General features: G+C 38.6%; 1 protein-coding gene across 2 annotated transcripts in view; it reads left to right on the top strand.

Annotated features, from left to right (window-relative positions):
• Positions 1 to 22,139, top strand: part of fbxw8 (F-box and WD repeat domain containing 8) — a 140,691-nt gene that overhangs the window by 94,295 nt on the left and 24,257 nt on the right. For both annotated transcript variants that reach the window (XM_068005699.1, XM_068005698.1), the window contains exon 7: positions 4,294 to 4,512. In XM_068005699.1, the coding sequence (XP_067861800.1) occupies positions 4,294 to 4,512 (219 nt within the window). The remainder of the gene's footprint in view (positions 1 to 4,293; positions 4,513 to 22,139) is intronic.

Raw genomic sequence — 22,139 nt, 5'->3', positions numbered from 1 at the left:
ATATTGGACTGGTGCTCACAGCAGGAAACGAGAGTGGGTGGCAGTGCCAGCCCAGTATAGGTCAGCAGCTGACAACAGGCCGAAGGGGCGGGAGGGGGAGAGCTCCAGGGGAATCGCACAAAGTGTGGGTTAAGGTTATTCACCAAGCAGGGCAGCGGCACCATTCCAAAGACCTTCTGAGGAAGGAGGGAGGGGACATGACATCCAACAGGAGACCCAAACTAAAAGCTGCTCTGAGGCACAGGAGCAAAGGTTGGCAGGAACGAAGTGCTACATGGTGGTACCCTGTGGCTATAGTTTTCAATTGCAGTGTCACAGTCTGCCATGTTAATGGGAAACTATTAGAAGTATGACAGGGCATGTGTCACTAGGGCACAATCAATATGGAAAAATCCTTAAGCCAATGTTGACGGTGGGTTTTTGAATAGAAAAATGATAGGTCATATTGTTTTTGTTTACTATATGAAAAAATATATTTAACATTGTTTTTCTGTTCCTATTGCTGACCAATCTTCTTTGAGCATCTTTCAAAATTTGGGCGTCTGCCCTTTTCCTCCCACAATCGTTGTTAACTACTGTGGCCACTTATAGACTTGCTGCTGCAATCACTTGCCTATGAAATATAGCCTTCTACTGTCTCAATCAAAATGCTGTTTCCACATAAAGTGAATCTCACTTTCTCCAATTTTAATATCTTTAATGTTCCAATCAACATTTTTTATTTCAGTTTTCTCTTTCTGCTCTGCTATGCCTTCCTCAGTTCAGTCTCTGTCTTGGCCATTATATGGTATTTCGAAGCGAACCTGTACATACTAACAATATCGCGCACACATCACAGTAAATGTGATAATAGTGTTTTTATTCTGCATGAAATAGGGAAATATTATGTTTCTTCTTTGGCAATAACTAGAGTTAAGCTGGATGCTGACTTTCATGAAACAATATCAACATGGGGGCTAGAGTCAGGTTGTCTCTCAGACCCAGATCCAATTGTTTGACATGTAAATCAGCCAAGATGCAGAAGCTTGGTTCTAGGTGTTAATCACATTTTTGAAGGACATGGATTTGGTCAATCAGACAAATCATGGTTTCAATTGCTGCAAGTGTTGAAATATGTGAGCATGCAAATAAATTTATCGCATATTAAATTGCTAAAACAGGAATGGAGCTTTGTTCTTTTTTTACTCGTTCATGGGATGAGGGCATCGCTGGCAAGGCCAGCATTTATTGCCCATCCCTAATTGCCTTTGAGAAGGTGGTGGTGAGCCGCCCCCTTGAACTGCTGCAGTCCATGTGGTGAAGGTTCTCCCACAGTGCTGTTAGGTAGGGAGTTCCAGGATTTTGACCCAGCGACGGTGAACGGTGATATATTTCCAAGTCGGGATGGTGTGTGACTTGGAGGGGAACGTGTAGGTGGTGTTGTTCTCATGTGCTTGCTGCCCTTGTCCTTCTAGATGGTAGAGGTCGCGGGTTTGGGACGTGCTGTCAAAGAAGCCTTGGTGAGTTGCTGCAATGCATCCTGTGGATGGTATGCACTGCAGCCACGGTGCGCCGGTGGTGGATGGGGTGCCAATCAAATGGGCTGCTTTGTCCTGGATGGTGTCGAGCTTCTTGAGTGTTGTTGGAGCTGCACTCATCCAGGCAAGTGGAGAGTATTCCATCACACTCCTGACTTGTGCCTTGTAGATGGTGGAAAGACTTTGGGGAGTCAGGAGGTGAGTCACTCGCCACAGAATACCCAGCCTCTGACCTGTTCTTGTAACCACAGTATTTATGTGGCTAGTCCAGTTAAATTTCTGGTCAATGGTGACCCCCAGGATGTTGATGATGGGGGATTCGGCAATGGTAATGCCAAAGAATGTCAAGGGGAGGCAGTTAGACTCTCTCTTGTTGGAGATGGTCATTGCCTGGCACTTGTCTGGTGCGAATGTTACTTGCCACTTATAAGCCCAAGCCTGGATGTTGTCCAGGTCTTGCTGCACGCGGGCACGGACTGCTTCATTATCTGAGAGGTGGCGAGCAGGCTTGGGTTGTACGTTGTTTAAAATCATTGATATGTATGCAAGAACCGAAAGAGATGCGATTTCAGTGCTATCGGTTATGAGAAGCAAAAAAAAGACTACTGTTTACATCTTATTTGCTTTTGTTTTAGAAATGGTTAATATCTTAACTGACTCACTATAGAGAAGCATTTGTTTGATCATCAAATGAGCCTACCTTAAGATCAAAATAAAACAAGACATGTAATTGAGGAGCAGCGCTGTGGTCCTCGGTTCCTTGCTTCATACCTACACAAAATGGGGTGTACATGGGCACTGTAAGGGGTCATTTTCCATTGTAATGTCTACTGGAAGCTACTGAAAAGGATTGAGAGGTTTTTGGTCTTTTTCTTTAGTTTGAAACATTTTATGCATTATATGAGTAAAACATTGTGCTGTTTGTTTCTTGCTGTATCTTTCTGCTTCTGTGTAATTTTAACTGTAAAAGTATTTGTTACTTTTAGCCTAAACATAATGGACTACCAGAGCTATTCACTGGCTCTCAATGTAGAGAGGAGAACACGGTGGGCATCTATAGTCACTACTGCATTATACTGTAATTAAGGGATAATTGTTTGCCTACATTACAACAGTGATGACACTTCAAATGTATTTCATTGGCTATGAAGCACTTTGGGACATCCTGAGGATGTGTAAGGCTCAATATAAATGCCAATTTTTCTTTCTTTGATGGCACACTATCCCATTTATGGCATACCTAAGAGTATATGTTTTGGTTCATAGGAAAATTGGTCTGCTTTTGAAGCTGACATTTTTGCTTTGAGCACTAAGCAACAGTGTTGAGAAAACCTGAGCTCTTAACAGCGACTGTATAGCAAAGACATCTTTAAAGTTGTTCATTTATCTTTTCAAGTTAGTGAAGGCAGCAGACTGGCTAAAATCAAGGTACAATAAAAGTGGAAACTATCAGTGTTAGTTTCCTTTTAGCATGTACCAAAAGCAGTATTTAATTATATGTTAAGAAAGCAGACAGAAAACTAAATAGCCAATGTATTTTTAAAGAAAACCATGTGTGAAAACTTGTACTAATGTGACCTATGAGGTATTTGTACTGAAGTTGTTAAAGAGAACGAAACCCCAGTGGTGAAGTTTTTCATTTAATTATATAACTCACTCCTACATCTCTCTAATTGCCGTGAATATCACAGGTGTTAATTATTCCTCTCATCATCTAACCGTGGTCACTCATTTAAACCTGCTGGGTTGCCATGACGTTATTTTCTTGCCAAGAATTATATCAGTTTCATTACCTAATGAGAATAGTATAGTACTGGCTTTGCACCAGAACTGAGTCTATAGTAACACCATTCATTTACTGATACTAAATAAAAAGTTTTTAGATAAGACAAATAAGAAATATTCACCGCAGTTGAAAAGAAACAAAAGTAATACAACGGAGCTTTAATTATCCACCATAACCAAGATTACCTCAGAAAGATAATGGAGATTGGTAATCAATACTCCCCAGATTACACTATGGATTGGTACTGTGAATTTTGAATGTGCTGCATCCCACCTCAATCCTCTGTTGCAGTACTCCCCTCCTTTGCTCTGTTTTTGCTGGCAAGATTAGCTGGCACTGGAATAGCTGATCTGCCAGTTCAAAACTCCCCTATGCACCCGTTCATGCCTACAGCTGCTGGACCCATCACAAACCCAAGTGAGCCAGCCAAAGTCAATGTAGTTACATTCAACACAGACTGCACTCGATGGCACTGGAAGCTGTTTGAACAAGCAGGTTCGGTATTGATTTTTAATTCGGCAGCTCTGCAGTGTTGAGTTTAACGGAGGCTGCCAATAGGATAGCTGGAGGTGACCGCATGCAGCTTTTAGTGCCCACCTCTGTAGCTTGTGGGGTGTCATTAATGCTCGAGTAGTATTTTTAGGCCAGCTTTCTTGGATCCGTTGGGGCGGGTGTATGTGGGTGCTTTGTGCTGGCAGATCAGCTGTTCCAATGCCAGCTGATCTCACTGGCGGGAGCAGAACAGAGGTGAGTGGAGTAGAAATAAAACCACCTCCTGCCAGTCTCCCATTATTCTTGCAGATAATTGAGGTTGCATTGTGTGAAAAGGAATTACTTCACTGCGAGGGTTTGGTTCCCTTCCTAAAAAGTGAAACTACATGTATATCAAACATGTTTAATTGATAATTTCAATTATTATTTTTCGTTTTTTGTGTTGAGACATGTAATCCATAAAACTGCTCGAACCTATTTGTTCCCATTATTTTGCAGGTTAGCTATCTTCAGCTGGTTCCAGGTGCTCTAAATACAGATGGAAATCAACCACTGGTAGCAGCAGCTGAAGATACCGTTTACTTACTCGACCCTGATACAGAGCCAAAGGTACTTCACTCCATATATGGAAATACTGTCACCTGCCTGGATGTATCCATTAATCGGGTTGCCTGTGGTGTCAAAAGTTTTGGTTGGATAATGAGTGATGGCAATAAGGTAATTTTTTCCTCATTCTACTATGGAAAGTAATAAATTTTTAAAATGTGGCAGCAATTATGACAATATTTACTGTATTTAAAAATGTGTTGACAGAGTTGGTTGGAACACTGAGAATAATACATGATGAATTGGGTTCCACTTTATTCTTGTATTCAGTGCTGTATTTATGTTCCAACTCGTGTCTTGAGTCATCTTGAGCTTTCTGTTGGATTCAGCTGGCAATATTCTGTAATATCTGCACTCCTAAATAGTATTCTTGTGTGATGTGGAGATAATTTTTTTTATTTCCTTGAAATCCTGTTTAATTTAGGAAGTTCTGGTATATTGGTACAGGATTCGGCAATAAGATTTTTTTGCACAGGTTCTTTCACGATTGATATGTGTTTGCTAGCTCCAAATTAGGTGTGTGTTCTCTCCAGAAGTACCAAAAATAGAAATAAGGCAGAAAACAAATTAATTACATATATTTATACCCTTCGTCCAAGACTGTTGATTTTTAAAATTTTGTTTTTCAATGAACTTATAACATATATTCAGACACAGGAACTAGGACTAATGTCATATCTACCTCGTGCTCAGAAAATTCTGCGACAATAATATAATTTATCTTAACACTCATCCAAGGTTCTAGCACTGGGACACAGTGCCACTGCAAATAAAATTATACTTCAAAATCAGTTTGGCAAGGAACTGAAGGCTATGTACTGGCACTGTATTCTTGTAATATTTAGAGTGCTAAAATCCCATGGAGCTGGAAATGTAAACTAGCTCCATGACAATATTTTACAATAAATGCTGGTTAGGAGAATTACATTCCTATAACTTCTGACTTTAATGATGAGACAAAATCTTCTGGAGGGAAATCAATAACATTTCACATAAGGACATTTTTAAAAAAGTGACTGACAAAAAAAGCCTATTTGGCAGAACTTAATTTCCTCCAATCTATGCTGGTAACATATTAACTTTGCAATTGGTATCAGTCTTGATACTCTTCAGTATCCTTTCTAATGCATGTATATCATTTTTGTGATGTGACTAGAACGGAACACAGTATTGCAAGTATAGTCTGAACAATCCATTGTAAAGCCTGGTCATAATCTATGTAAATTGTACTGTTGTGGCTATACATACCAACATTCTGTTTCTTTTAAATTGTTTTGATACATTGCCTAGGAAGAAAAAGAAAGTTGGCATTTATATTGTGTCTTATCATGTCCACAGGATGTTCTAAAGAACGTCTCGACATTGAAAGAGAAGAGACTGAGGGGGTAATTTTAACTTTGGGCAATGGTGTAAAATGGGAGATAATGGATCGGCCGCCCCTTATATGCCTCTCCCTGTATTTGTTTCTGTTGAAATCAGTGGAAAGCAAAATCGGGCTAGGTGTATAATAGGAGGCTAATTCGATATCCCCCATTTCACACCATCTCCCAAAGTTAAAATTATCCCCGCTGTTCCTTTTTAAATCTCTCTGAGCTAATTGAAGTCCATTCATTGTACACTTATGATCCATATTTTTTGACCTATATGCAATATTTTATATTTGGGTGTTAAGTTATGTAATAATATTAGTAGTGTTAAGTAGTATCTTCCACCAATTTGGCAAAATTGGTTTAAGTATCTGGCTTATTTGTGTAGTTTGGGAACAATAAGGGCCCATGTCGGACTGCTGTCCATAGTCTGACGTTATATCTCATTAACTGCTCTTTTATTGTCACAATACTGGAAGAATGTTTAAGTGTTGTGTTTATATATTACTCATCTCTAGGATCCTATTTGCACCTCTACCATCTCTTTCAATCTGTTCTTAGTAAATTTCTATATTCTTCGCAGGTTTTCCCCACCTTTTTTTCCCTCCTGGCTTTGCAGAGTTTGTTTTTCCTTCTTATTCCTGTTTTAATTGTCCTATTTATCCACTTGTATGAAATAATTGTCTTTCCTTACATTGATTTTTTTTGGATATATACTTGTGATGGACATAGGGCCCCAGCTGTGTCATAATAATAAAAATATTTCTATTTTATATCTTCTTCATATGGACTTGTAGCTAGGCCAATATCCTGTGATTTTAAAATGGAGCTCTGTCAATTGTTCCTGTCTTTGACTTGGACCTGGGTTTAAGTAAATACACTGACACTGTCCAAGCAGAGACACACTTCTAGCTCTGCTAATATCCTGAAGGAGACTCGTTAGCATATTAATTGCATCAGGTTGAGATTGTTTGGTTAATACTCAGGCTTTTGAAATACTATATGTATATTAGTTGACCAACTGAGAAAACAGACATTACATGTAATGGCTCCTCATCAGAAAGCTTCCTGGAAGGAAGATGATTATTGTCTCAAAACTAACTCTCGTGACATTTTTTAGTTAATTCAGTTCAATCATATTTCCATGTCCTGGGCATTGAGACAGAATTTTATGAGTGCAGAGGAATGCACTTATGTCATTAAATGACTCAGCTTAAAGATTCTGAAATGGGTGTTTTAAGGTTCTAGACATCTTTACTTACTTCTTGAACTGGAAGTAACAGTTACATGTTGTTCTGCTTTATTCATTTTGATTCTATGTGAATTTATTTCTTGTAATAACTTGTAATTGCAGTTTTAGCCTTAACTACATAGTTTGACAGGATGGTGTTTTTCTGTCTTTTGAAGTGGTCAGGTACACATGATGGGCATTTCATTCATTTTTCAGTGCAGAATACCTCGAAGAAGGGTAATTGTTAATGCTGTAACTTATAAACCCATTCATTCCATACATAAATGTATAAAATTATAACTTGCAGGTCTACATGGGTCTGCTAGAAACTGCCTTGTTGCTTTAGCATGGACGAAAAGTGCTGGGGGAAGCCTTAATTGTAACAATACTTACCTTATGTATTCTACGTTGTAGTTTTAGAAATGTTACATTTTTCCTCAACTGAAATACCCCTAAAGTGTATTCCGTGCTCGAATAGTCCAGGCTAAAATGTAATTAATACAGTAATTAAATTCAATTTTACTGTTATCATATTTCATACCTTGTGTATAGCATAAACAATATTGAATGGCAAGCAGTTGAATGCTGAATTTATCGCACTTGTGAGTGGGACCTACTCAACTCACTAATGGGGTAAATTACATATTAAATAGCTTGCTGCTGCACATCCCATATGTAAATCAAAATGGATATCTGGCAGTGCTTAAAAGACAGCAATCTAAATGGAACAATCAGATAATGTCAAAAACTGCAAAAGTAAACTGAGCAGTTTAGTAACTGCTATCTAGATCACCAAGATGGCAATTCAGTCTTGGAATCGGTGCCTGGTATCTGTAATTGTTTCTAATAAATGTACTTTCTCAGTTTTATGTTCTGGGGAAGGTCATTATCATCTTAGTCACTTTTTCTGTTACCACTGTCAGGCAGTGTGGATACCACTTGATACATGTACCTATGTTGACATTCACACAAGGAGATTAATGAATATGACATTATTATTGTAGGTTTATGAATGAAATGACATGCAGCTGAGTGCAGGTACCCAATATATGTTGTAAAACGTACCTAGTAGCGTGTTGCCTATTGGTTATCTAAAAATTCAGTAAGTTCCGCTAATTACCGTCTCTTTTAATGACACTTTCTGTTTTGTGTTTTTAATTATTTTTTAATATCCTAATTATTTTCAGCAGGTTCTTCCCAATCTACTAATGTAACTCTTTAACTTTCAATTACTGCAGTATACTTCCAGCAACTATAATTTATTATACAAAATGATTAGGTACACATATACATTTTATTGATTTTATTTTTACTGTATTCATCAGATGAAAGTGTTAATGGTTCCCTCTAAATGGCTAATGCCAAACAAAATGTCTCTAAATCATCAAGCAAATTTTATTGTGGCTGAGGAGATGTTCATCCTGTTGAAGTGAAGCACTTGTGGTATTAGCCTGGAGGTAATAATTTTTCCTCTAACAACCTACGGATTACAGTAATAGGAATATACTATGCAAAGATACAACCAATTCAGGAAAATTTCTTTAGCAGGAATTCGTTATAGAATCTTGCAGCACAGATGAAGGCCATTCGGCCTATTGTGTCTGTGCCGGCTTTTTGAAAGAGCTGTCCAATTTAGTTCCATGCCCCAGCCTTTTCCCCATAATCCTGCAAATTAATCCTCTTCAAGTGCATGTCCAATTGCCTTTTGAAAGTTCCAATGGAATCTGATTCCACCGCCCTTTCGGGTAGTGTGTTCCAGATCTTAACAACACTCTGTGTGAAAAAAGTTCTACTCATTTTCCCTTTAGTTCTTTTGCCAATTATTTTAAATCTATGCGCTCTGGTTAGTGGCCCACTTGCCAGAGGAAACAGTTTCTCCCCACTTGCTCCATCAAAACTCCACGTAATTTTGAATATCTCTATTAGGTCTCCCTTAAACCTTCTCTGCTCTAAGGAGAACAACCCCAGCTTCTCCAATCTCTCCACATAACTAAAGTACCTCATCCCTGGTATCATCCTGATAAACCTCCACCGTACGCTCTCCAAGGCTTTGACATCTTTCCTAAAGTGTGGCACCCAGAATTGTAGACACTACTCCAGCTGAGGCCTAACCAGTGATTTGTAAAGGTTTAGCATGACTTCCTTGTTTTGTATTCAATGCCCCTATTTACAAAACCAAGTATCTCATATGCTTTCTTAATCGCCTTATCAACTTGCCTTGCCAGTTTCAAAGAATCGTGAATATGCACCCCTAGGTCCCTCTGCCCTTGCACCCCCCTCAAAATAGTACCATTTTGATCATACTGTCTCTCCATGTTGTTCCTCCTAAAGTACATCACTTCACACTTATCCGCAGTAAATTGCATCTGCCATGTGTCTGCTCATATCACCAGTCTGTCTGTCCTCCTGAAGTCTGCTACTATCCTCCTCACTATTTACTACGTTGCCAAGTTTTGTATCATCCTCAAAATTTGAAATTGCACTCCAAGTCCAGGTCATTTATATATAACAAGAAAAGCAATCGTCCTAATCCTGATCCCTGGGGGACCCCACTGCATATTTCTCTCCAGTCAGAAAAACATCCATTCACCACTACTCTCTGCCTCCTATCCCTTAGCCAGTTACGAACCCAAGTTACCACTGTCCCTTTAATCCTGTGTGCGTCTATCTTCTGAATAATTCTGTTATGTGGTACTTTATCAAATGCCTTTTGAAAGTCCATACATACATACATACCTTCATCAACCCTCTCTAATACTTCATCAAAGAACTCAATCAAATTAGTGTGAGACACAATTTGCAGTTAACAAATCTGTGCTGGCTGTCCCTTATTAACCCATGCTTTTTCAAATGAGAATTAATGTTGTCCTTGACAGTGATCTCTAGTAATTTTCTCACCACTGAAGTTAGACTTATTGGCCTGTAGTTACCAGGTTTATCCCTCTCCCCCTTTTTGAACAGGGGTGTAACATTTGCAATCCTCCAGTCCCCTGGCACCACTCCCATATCTAAGGAGGATTGAACGGTTGTGGTCAAAGCTGCCGCTATCTCCACCCTTGCTTCCCTCAGCAACTTAGGCTGCATCCCATCTGGACCGGGTGACTTGTTAACTTTGAGTGATGCCGACTTATTTAGCACCTCCTTTTTATCTTTTTTTATCCTATCCAATATCTCTCCCCCTTCCTCCTCTTCTTTTGTGAAAACAGATGCAAAGTACTCATTCAGTACCTCAGTCATGCCCTCTGCCTCCACAAGAAGATTTCCTTCTTTGTCCCTAATCAGCCCCACCACTCCATTAACTATCCTTTTACTTTTTATATGAAAACATAGGAATAATTTTCAACTTTTTAATTGTAGTGGAAGATTTTCTGAAATGTAAATGTTTCAGACAGTTTTAAATGATTGTAATCTGGTACATTGTAGTGAAGAAGTCACACAAAACATTAATTTCTATTTTTAAGATCTCCAGCATTTGCCTTTTTTTCTTCTTATCTGTAGGAGTGAATACAATGTGTATACATAGAAAATTCTTTGGGATTTTCATTGTTGAATCAATCAAATTTCATGAGTGGTGGGAAGTAATTGTGCATTTTGCTTGTGTTTGCCACCTGTCAGGATTTTAATTGCACTTACTGGTAAGTTTAATAAACAGTAGGATCCTATAAAAGATCTTGTCAGAACGAGTATGGCTTTCATTATAAGCAGTGGTATGAGATTAAACTGTATGTTTTTGATTTAGAAATAAGCTGTCAAAGCTGTCAGAGATATGTGTCAAGGAAGGTCGTATTAGATAAATTGTCTTTTCTTTTGTGTCTTCTTCGATACCTGTCTTTGACAGCTGTGACGGCTTATTCCTAAACATATCAAAGCAGTTTAATCTTACACCACTACAAAGAGTTTCTATTTAATGAAAACCACCTGTAGGGCACAAAATCTTTCATAGTTGCTGATGGGCTTTACATATAAGAAAGTACAATAACATTTTATTCAAGGTGAAAAGTGCCATTAGTGACGTATAGTACACACTTCTACTTTGGCCACTAGTTATTAGCACCTAGCACATCTGTGTAGTTAAACTGAGCCAGATACAAAGTTTGTCTCCATCTACTCTTTCGTAACAATGTCTATTCTGCTTGAGCAGTACACGCTTGCTTGGTGGCAAGTTATCGATATTGTGCTGTGGGCTGATGTGTACGAGGGACTGGATTGAAGCTACATATTAATTTTGCTTCCCCATTCAAGGTGGGGACTTTCATTCCGCCAGTATAGGCTGGATTCAAACCCAGGTGCTAAATGTGAAAGTGGCCAATAGAGTTTGGTGCACAAAGGTTCCAGCTTATGTTTTTCAACTTCCACGTGCTCATCTGGATTCTACTAAGGTTCGTGCCATGTGTTGTAGAGTTTGCTACAATGTACTACACTTTAAGGACTGCTACGTACAAAAACAAAAGAAAGCTTGATTATTACATATTTTACCTGTGCACAAGTGATTGGGGCTCAGTTTTTGCTTGATGATCTACCTATACACTTAAATATGTAATTGACAGGAACACGTTTAAATGAAATAAATTGTAAACAGTAAGCTCCAAGGAACAAACTTTTCTTGATGATTCAGCCATTCCAGTCCTAATTAAATCCCAAGTATTACAAAAATCATGTAGCCAGTTTTAGCAAGGTCATTTTCTTTGATCTTGGTGATGTGAGTGAAGGATATCCAGATGGTTGGATTGCATTATGCAAGAACCAGTAGTTTGGCAGATATTCTCCAAACTGATGTCATGGTAGTATTTCATTATCGAGCCTGCAGTCAGGGGTAATTATACTCTGTGTAAATGTGAAGTGGAAAGTGTCTATTGAATCTTTTTGTACCACAGTTATTATTGAGAAAATATCCCTGATTTGTTTTGGGAGTTTTAAAAAATATTTTCCTGTCTTTGAATGCATTTTTCTATTTATGGATTATTTAAAATGATTGGTTACTTTAATTCAAAGCTGATCTAAAACTGCTGGTTGACTCAATGTATGGACACATTTGGTCGGCTTTAATTTGTGAATTTACTGTTGAATCACACTTCCGAAAATGCTGCTTTATTTGATATCGAGCTGAGAAAAGATATAGATTTCTCGACACAATGTGTGTAATTATTGAACTGGTACAACTTTAAACAAATTGATTATTGATTTCAAATATGAAGCCTTTATTAGGCCACCTATATAATACAAAAAGAATCTTCCAAATTAAAACTAAGTCTGATTTTAGAAATGTGGGTTTCTTGCAAAGGGCCATCCAAGCCCAGTTTAAATAAAACATTTACCTTTGGCAGTGTGTCTCCTTGATATACAATCTTTTAGCACCATGATGGTAACATTGTTTCTCATCATGTCACATTTACCTTGTTATACCAGAGTATTTAGTGCCAATTGCAGGGGATGTAGCAGGGGGCCCATATTTGACTGGGGACCCCTGGGCATCTGCGCAGTAGGCCCGTGCATTAATCCACCCCTGCTGTAGTCATTCAACAGTTTAGCTGAGCATATTATTGAAATCATTTTAATTGGAAGGCAAAAGGTACCAGGGAATTGGGTAAAAACGCAATACAATTGCCTATTTTAACTTTTTTGCAGTAATTCAGTAACATAATTTACTGCACTGTGAACCTGCTCATAATCACAGTAATTTGTGGAGATGTACTGGACATTTTAAACACAAAGCTCTCTGAAAACATGGAAATAAATGAAAAAGATGGGACCAGCCCCCATTATCTTCTCCAGTCCTGGTGCAAAATCATGGTGGTACTCTAAAATACTGCACATGGTGCGATTGCATACAAATTCACAGCAGACAGTGAGCTCCAAGACTTGGTACGTGTTGCCGGGTAGCAGCCAATCACAGGCAATGCAGTTCTACGTGGGACGGAGGGAAGATTCAGCATTTGAGTAACTCTGAGCTGCCGTCAGCCTCCTCCAAGTAGCCAAATGGGGAGTGGCATTGGGTTAATTAACAACCGATTGGTTGTTAATTAACCCATGTCTTTAAACATTACAAAGGAGATAAAATCTGAAATTTGAGGAAAGAAAGAAGAAATACAAGGGCAGAAAATCTCAATGCAAGGTTGGTGATGTGATGGAGCATGATTGCTAAATGAAGCACAACACTTACACAAATTGAAAGATAAGGTGGGGTAAAATAGGCAGAAAGTGCTAGAATATTAGGACAAGGAAATCAAACATCCAATTGAAGTACTGTAAATTAGGATTTAATTAATTATGTCAATTACTACCATTGTATTTAGCTGTAGCTGTATAATTGGATTTGGGCAATGCCTGCCAGGATGGCACTCACACTATTTAAGATCACACACAATTAGCCATTTGGGGGCAAGATACCAGAGGCTTGCCAGTATCATGGGATTGTACCCTACCATCAGATACTGCTGCTGGACGAAAAGGGGAGAAATCAAGTACAAGCCCCTTGACCTAATAAAAATTCTACTCGTCAATAAACAATATGTAATAGAAAAGATAAAATAGAATGGTTTCATGGGGAAAGGTGCGCATTTTTGTGGGAAATTAAATTTGCAATTTCAGTTTCCTGCCCTGGCTGTATGCACTGTACAATTGCGGAAGTACATTTTCCTAGGTCAGAGCGCTTCCTGCAAGGTGTGAAAATATTCTTAAAAACAGTTCTACAGTGAATGCTTGTTAAATAGTGTTTTGTGGATTTATGACTAACTTTTTTCAGCAGTGTAGGCTTGCAAAAAAAAACTTGTTGGTAAACATTGGATCATCTGTTCCACATCTTGTAAGGATGTTGTGTTAATGGCTGCTTCAGAATGCTCTGTTTAACTGGATGGAGAATTTTGGTTCTAAATATGTGATTGGATCACTTAGATTTGCATATCCAATCAAATGGCCCAGTTTCCACATAGCTACTGCTGGGTGAAGTTGTGCAGGTGCCTGGAACATCCAACAGGGAAAAATTAGGGAATCACTGACATCACTTTGATTGTCAGGCAGCACAATATTTACTAACTCTGTTTAGCACATGGTTGTGTTTATTTTCTAAAAACGAATATCTTCATCATAATAAGAGAACTTAGGACTGATTCAAATGTAGAACAATTAATTTTCTGTTAGATATGATCTGAAAAAAATATTAAAATATTTGAGGGAAAATAGCTTCTATTTTTATGTAAAGCGATAGAATTTCACCAACTGTATTAAATATGTGTCATCCTTTCAATTAAAACATGCAATTTGGTTACAAAGTCATGTCCCAAACACTTTTTTTTCTATTTAATCCTATTTTTTCTTAGTTATTTTTTCATTCACCTCATTAGGTTGCCCTATATCCTACACCAGTCTTTAACGGTGAGGGTAGGCAGACAACTTGTTACCAGTATTCAATGTTGCTTTGTAACCAGATACTTGCCCTCCTAATGTCTCATCTCGACTTGGCACTTCCCTGAGATAATTTGGTTACTCAGTGGTGAGTTTGGGCTTCAGTATTGATCAGACAAGATATTTTGATGAAACATGCTTCCCCTTTGAACAGAAACAAATGCCAAATAAACATGAAATGTGTAATACCACTAAAAAGATACCAATTTATTCAGGTGACTGGATCAGTAAAATTGTTTTATTTTTGTTAAGTTTCAAGTTGACACTTTTAGATCAAAATCAAAACCTAGATTGAAGTAAGAGTCAGTTTTAAAATGAATATTCTATTTGGCACTAGTACAGCACAGCATGATCAGATTTGTGTGCTGCAAACTTAACAGATAGATGTTTTGGCTTGTGTTCAAAGATTACATCATTTAAAATAAGAGTAAAACTGTTCTTCAATTTTCCATGCATTATTCATACATGCAAGTTGCTTTGTTATTCTTCTTCACCATTTACTGTATGAATTATTTCCTCCCTGGACCATACTTCAGACCCATCAGCTACACTTAAGTAGTGGATCTCCAATCAGCCTCCTGTCTAACAACAATGGCAATCACAATTGCTGTTGTTCTAAATTTGTACCGCAGATGAAGCATTTCTGTGTCCCAAGATAAACTTTTTTATGAGCAGCTGTCATGTTACAGTACTTGGCCTTTCTAAGACCTCAGCTGCTTGATATTCAGGGATTACAAATGCAAAGTCAAGACAGAGAACTTCAATGATTGGAGGCATCCAAAGGCACATCAGTGTGTCACCTGGGAGTTTTTGGGCAGACTTAATTCCAGGAACAGCCAGCTCCAAGATTTCCACTGCCACGCTATGCCATGCCTGTCAGAGAATGTTCTCACTGCAGCAGACACCACGTCTACCACAGCATGACCTTTATTTTGTATCATTTTTCCATGAATACTAGGACAAAATTATCAGTTTTTAATGCCAATTTCAATATGTGACCCAATGCTATCTCTATACCAATTGCATAACTACATTTCTTTCAGTGACTATGCTAAAATTATGTGCTAAGTGTACGATGATAGCGGTACCCCTTTAAACAATTTTTAAAACTTACTTATTTTAGAATATGCTGTACTTTTCTGTAAGGATAAGCAACCAACAGCAGCTTATAGGGTTTACCCTATTGGTTTTAACTATAAAGTCAGCAGCATGAAAATATTTAGATCTAAGCATGGAGTTCTGGCTTCTGGAACTATGTCCAATTCAACTCCAATTCTGCAGAATTTCTTTGTTAAGCAGAATATTTAAATATTCAAATGCAATGTTCTCCAATTGATCTAGTTTCTATGGAGTGGCACAATTCATCCAAAGGCAACAGCATAAGTTAGATCGAACCTACGAAAAATAGAAGTTCTATTTGTTGTTTTCCTGAGTACATAAGTGAATTAATAAATGTCCAGTGGCATAAATATTTGTGTACTGTTTTCTGTGCTGCTCTGAAGTTTGCAGAAATCTTAATAGCTAAACATTTTTTGTTAAAATAGTTGTATATTTATCATGATTCAGCCATAACACTATTCCAAGTTGTCTGTTGATTATTTCATTCTGCAATTAGCATTTTTAAAAAATTAACATTTATCCACATGCAATATACCTACAACAAAAATAAGTAGGTCTATTTCAATTTGCTATTTAAATCAAATATGTGTGCAAAGAACTATAGAAAAGAGGAAACTGGTTTTACATCTGTAAAACTATTCAAATCATTTATTACTGATGAAAAAATACCTGTTTTAACCCACCCCGCCTGGCTGGAACAGGACAGCTCTGCAATTAAAATCACCTCCAAAAATTTAGCGCCTTATTCTCGCCTACTACCGCTGTAACTGTGCCCTTTTGTTTTAGGTGGCCGAAGCGCCCGTCTGACTCGGGCGAAAACCTTATTAATACGTGCAACTCGGGGTCCTATGATGTCACTGGGGCTTGATGGCTGATAGTGCACGTAAGAAAGGGAAAAATAAAAACCAATTAAAATTCCTTCTTGTTTGCTTCTCCTCATTCATATCCCCTTAGCCACCTATGTTGCACACAAACAAAGAACTCAATCACCAGTACAGCTATGTGCACATTAGCTCATTTGTCACTACTACTGTAATGTTGTTTGCGCAGCTACTACTAGAGTATTATTTTGCATGGAATTAAAATGTTGTATGTATGCAAAAATAGTGAACTTTTGTCTGTTCATTCAGAAGGGAAACTATTGAACACAATTGTAGATAAAGTGACAGATAACTAGCAGCTTAAAACAGATTTAAAACTCAAATTTTAAAAAATGACATGTGACAAAACAGAAAATCCAGTTTTCTTTAAACTCCGTCTTCAGTCCTTTCACTTTTCACATCCTGCTACAGAAGCCTGCCTGGTTACTATAGAATAATCAATCTTGGATAATCAATCTCTATAACGTCAGAACTGTTTTAGTCGATGAGATTTGTAAATCCTTTCAATTCTGTGTAGTTATTTTTTCACTGCGAATGGAGGAATGTCACTGTTCTGTTGAGGTCTCCACTGCTAAGGGGAAATAGATGTTGGTGTGTTCCAGCAGTTTTAGTGGTCAGTTTGTCATGAGAAGAGGAGGTGATTTCAGTTTCAGTTTGGTTAACACTGCGTTACTGACTGAAATTAGGCAAGGGGACATTGAAATGATTCACAAAGGACAAAACAGTCAAGAACAAATTGATAATGAGACAAGAGTCATAGTCTTCCCTGTGGCTGGGGAAAGACTATATATGCCAGCAAGTAGAAAACTATTACTGGCCCATTTAAGTGAGATATGGGCTGGACATTCAGTCTAACTGCAGCCAGAAAAAAACAGGCAGCCAGCATTTATCTATGACTCAGGTAAAAAATATCCCTATCTCAAAAAGCCTACTCGTGACCCATCACCCTTTCCAACTACCACCCCATCTCTCACGTCCTTTTCTGTCCAAGGTCCTTGAATGTGTTGCTATCTCCCAGCTCCATGCCCTTCTCCCCAAAAACTCCCTGTTCAAATCCTTTCAGTCCGGCTTCTGCTTTGCTCAGAGCACTGAGATTGCCCTGGCCAAAGTCACAAATAACATTCTCTGTGATTATGACAACAGTGCATTATCCCTCCATGCCCTCTCCACATTGTTCGATACTGTCAACAATACTGTTCTCCTCCATTGGCCAGCTCTGTGGGACTGCCCATGCGTGGATCCACACCTACCTGTCTGAATATTACCAGTGCATCTCCAATAGTGACTTCTTTCCCTTCCCATTCCTGCACCGTCACCTTCAGAGTCCCCCATCCTTAGCCCTCTCCTCTTCCTCATCTACATACTGTCCCTCGGTGACATCATCTGCAGGCTTGTGGTCACATTCCGTATGTATGCTGATGACACCCAGCTCGACCTCTCCATCACTACCCTCGACCCGACAGCCACCTCTGCGCTGACACACTGCCTGTCTGAAATCAAGTCATGGATGAAACAAAATTTCCTCCAACTGAAGATCAAAGCCATCGTTTCCGGCGCCCATCACAAACTCCACTCCTTTGGAACTGACTCTAACGCCGCCGCAGGCCACTTGGTCAGGCCCTACATAACCTTTTTGCCCTGTTTGACCCAGAGCTCAACTTTAAACTGCACCTCCTATCCATCACCAAGATGGCTTGCATCTATCTTTTCAGCAGTGCCTGGTTCTGCCCCCACCTCACCCCGAATGCTGCTGAAACCCTTTCCATGCTTTTGTCACTTCCTTGCCAACCTCCCATTCTTCATCCTACATTAACTCCAACTTGTTGAAATCTCAGCTACCCATATCCTATCTTTCACTGAGTCCCACTCGCCCATTACCCTGCCCTCACTGATCTACATTGACTTTCTGTTTTCCCCATTTTATCTCTATAGTGTCTCCTCTCAAATTCTTCGGTCCTCCAACTCTGGCATTTCATGCATCCCATCTCCCTTTGCCTTCTGTGGTCAGAAATCCTTCAGCTGCTTCAGCCCTACTCTCTGTAATTCCCTCCCTAAATCCCTTTCACTTCTCTCTCCACCTTCAAAAGCCTTCTCAAACCCCAGTTTTTCAACCAAGCTTTCAGTCACTCTCCTAACTCACACCATGGTTTGATGCCTGTTCCTTTATTTTTTTTCTTCCCTCCCTCTGCCATTAACTCATTGGGTTGTTTCCCATATTAAAGGTGCTCTTTAAATACAAATTGTTACGGTAGGTATTGATGCCTCCAGTAGCAGTGGTACTAGTTCATTTACTTTATAGCCCTACCACTGAAATCAGCAGTGCCTTCAGCAGCAGCGTAAGTGTGTCTTGCCTTCTTTCCACTCCAAGTCTACTCGGCCAAATAAAATCCTCTAACATTGCCCTCCTATGAGCATCAGCACACAGAGTACTTTAAACACTTTTATTAGTGATTGTTTTAAAATAGTATGACAATGAAAGTAAGATTTGCCCGCCAGCTGAACACTTGTGGTATTTGCTCTTTTGAAGAACTTTATCATTGTTTCCTTTTGTTGACAATGACATAATGATGCTGTAACAGTCCCCACATTTCAATTGAGTCATGATATTTGCTACAGTATTTCACCAATCTCCACTGGTTATTTAATTCTATCCTGTATTTTAATTGACCCACTATTACATCATATACCTATTAAATCATGGAAACTGTGTGTATTTTACATAGTTCTGTTGTCTTGTAGACATTAAGCATACAGTGCAGTTTAGTTATTTTTGAAAACATCTATTTAAGTGGCTTTATCTTTTTGATAGTTAAGACTGTTTGCAACTCGTAACCAAAGCAAAATCCTAAAAAGAATGTGCAGGCTGTATTTTCAGATTCTAATAAATGGACTTAACAGCAGTACGATGAATCCATACGGTCCCCAGATGTAAAGTCTCACTTAAATACAAACAGTATTTTGTGAAGCTGGAGGTCTAATTTAACGGACATTGCAATCAAGTTTTTTTCAGCTGGGCGCTCAGGTGTCACATGAACTTTTTATGCTAACTATTTTGTGGTAAAATATAAAATACTTTCTAAGGTACATCACATGCAGATCACATCCGCCATCAAGTCTGGCTTGTCTGATTTCTTTCCCTCAAAATGGCCATTTGGATAACATGCCTCCATATCACAGCTGCTTACCCGTTAGTTAGAAGCATGGGACGCAATTGCAAGGCAGGCTATCCAGTGGCTTTTTTGAGGGAGGTAGTCATTGCAATGGTGTCTGTTATACATGCAGTGCACATATGGTACATTAAAACACAGAAATTACTCTATCCTTTGTGGTGTTAGTGTGCCCTGTTTACTGAGATTTGAAAGTACAGCCTGAAACGTCCCTTTAAGATATTTAATTGCTTAGTGCAAATGGGGACCATTGGCTGCTGAAGATCAGGACTGTCTAATACAAGTGAATGTTGGCACAGATTCGCTGTGCTGTGGTGAAGGTAAAGTGTTTAAAGTAAGTTGTCACTCAAAAAGCATGAATTATAGCTTCTAACATATTCCTTTGTGTATATGCTAGTATATAAAAACGATAGTTCGGTAAAGGGGTTGCATAGTGTAACATTTTATGCACTTGATACACTTTTCTAAGTGCCATACATGCATGAATAATTGATACTATCAGACAGGACAAGTAAAATGAATGTCTTGTTTGGTCAGCATTGGGAGGGAGAAGTGGGCTATGCTACTTAAAGCATTTTTCACATATCAATCATCTGCACTGAAATGGCTAATGTTTTTATATTTCTCATTATGATTATAACTGAATCTAATGCTGAAGCTCATTTGGGACTTGTAAATCGGTCATATCTTTTCTTAAGTAACTTTTAATCTTATTCTGATTATGCAGATATTTCCAGAATATACATTCTAGTTGTTGTGAAATTATCTTCAAAGCATCCTCTTGTCTGCCGGTTGCTCGTAATTTTTATATTGCTAAAGCTTTACTGAATTTCAGCTATTTCATTCATGGATGTTACTTTGGTTGTGAAAGGCTATTGCTTAGATAAAAAACAGTGCTATGGAAAATATGTGGCACTATATTGGAGGGGACTTCCTCCATGAATAATGGAAATCGGCAGATAATGACGACCAAAATTTGGTCTAATCCATATGGTACAGTTGTACCCTAAGTGTAGAAATGAAGACAAATACTACAAGTATTAAAAGAAGCATTATGTAGTGATGAAGTACAAATAAAACAAGCTGTGCAGTGATATGATGTCTTGTACAAGGCTTTGTCCTGCAAAATTTCTGCTCTGTGATCAGGATGACAGATCATATACATGCAGATAATGGAGGTTCCATTGTATAATTTTGCTATACACTTCATTTAATTGTAGAGGTTTGTTCCAGTGAGAATTATAGACGCTGACTGCTGTCAAAGTTATCTTTAGTGTGTAATAATTTGAAGCAAGCTGTGATTAATAATGTATCATAGTATGTTACAGCACAGAAGGAGGCTATTCGGCCCATCGTGCCTGTGCCAGCTCTTTGAAAGAGCGATCCAATTAGTTCCACTCCTCTGCTCTTTCCTCATAGCCCTGTAAAGTTTTTCTCTTCAAGTATTTATCCAATTCCCCTTTGAAAGTTATTATTAAATCTGCTTCCACCACCCTTTCAGGCAGTGTATTCCAGATCTTAACAACACTCTGCATAAAAAAATGTTTCCTTATATCGCCTCTGGTTCTTTTGCCAATCACATTAAATCTGTGACCTCTGGTTACCGACCCTTCTGCCACTGGAAACAGTTTCTCCTTATTTACTCTATCAGAACCGTTCATGATTTTGAACATTTCTATCAAATCTCCTCTTAACCTACTCTGCTCTAAGGAGAGTAACCCCAGATCATCCAGTCTCTCCACATAACTAAAGTCCCTCATCCCTGGTACCATTCTAATAAATCTCTTCTGCACCCTCTCTGAGGCCTTGACATCCTTCCCAAAGCGTGGTGCCCAGAATTGAACACAGTATTCCAGCTCAGGCCGAACCAGTGTTTTATTAAGGTTTAGCATAACTTCCTTGCTTTTGTACTCTCTGCCTCTATTAATAAAGCCTAGGATCCCATATGCTTTTTTTAACAGCCTTCTCAACTTGTCTTGCCACCTTCAAAGATTTGTGTGCATACACCCCCAGGTCTCTCTGTTCCATTGTACCATTTAATTCATATTGCCTCTCCTCATTCTTCCTACCAAAATGTATCACTTCACACTTCTGTGCGTTAAATTTAATCTGCCATGTGTCTGCCCCTTTCACCAGTCTGTCTATGTCCTCCTGAAGTCTGTTACTATCCTCCACATTGTTTACTACATTTCCGAGTTTTGTGTCATCTGCAAACTTTGAAATTATACCCTCTATACCCAAGTCCAGATCATTAATATATATCAAACAGAGCAGTGGTCCGAATACCGACCCCTGGGGAACACCACTGTATATTTCCCTCCAGTCTGAAAAACAACCGTTCACCACTACTCTCTACTTTGTGTTCCATTTTTTTTTGTACCTCATTTAGAAATTAATTTTTGACCTTTCCATTAAGGTGGCGTACTATTCACAATTTAAAGGATAAGCTCACAAACCTGCTCCCAGGGCTGTGCCAGTAGTAACTGGTAGGAGTATGCAAGTCTGGCTCGGCATGACTCAACCTGACTCAGTAACTCACCATTTTTTTTTTACAGAAAATGCTGTAACCACT

Source organism: Heptranchias perlo, chromosome 25 (assembly GCF_035084215.1).
Source record: "Heptranchias perlo isolate sHepPer1 chromosome 25, sHepPer1.hap1, whole genome shotgun sequence".
NCBI classification, from domain to species: Eukaryota; Metazoa; Chordata; class Chondrichthyes; order Hexanchiformes; family Hexanchidae; genus Heptranchias; species Heptranchias perlo.
The sequence above is the reverse complement of the archived record's forward strand: the minus strand, read 5'-3'. Positions and strand labels throughout refer to the sequence as shown.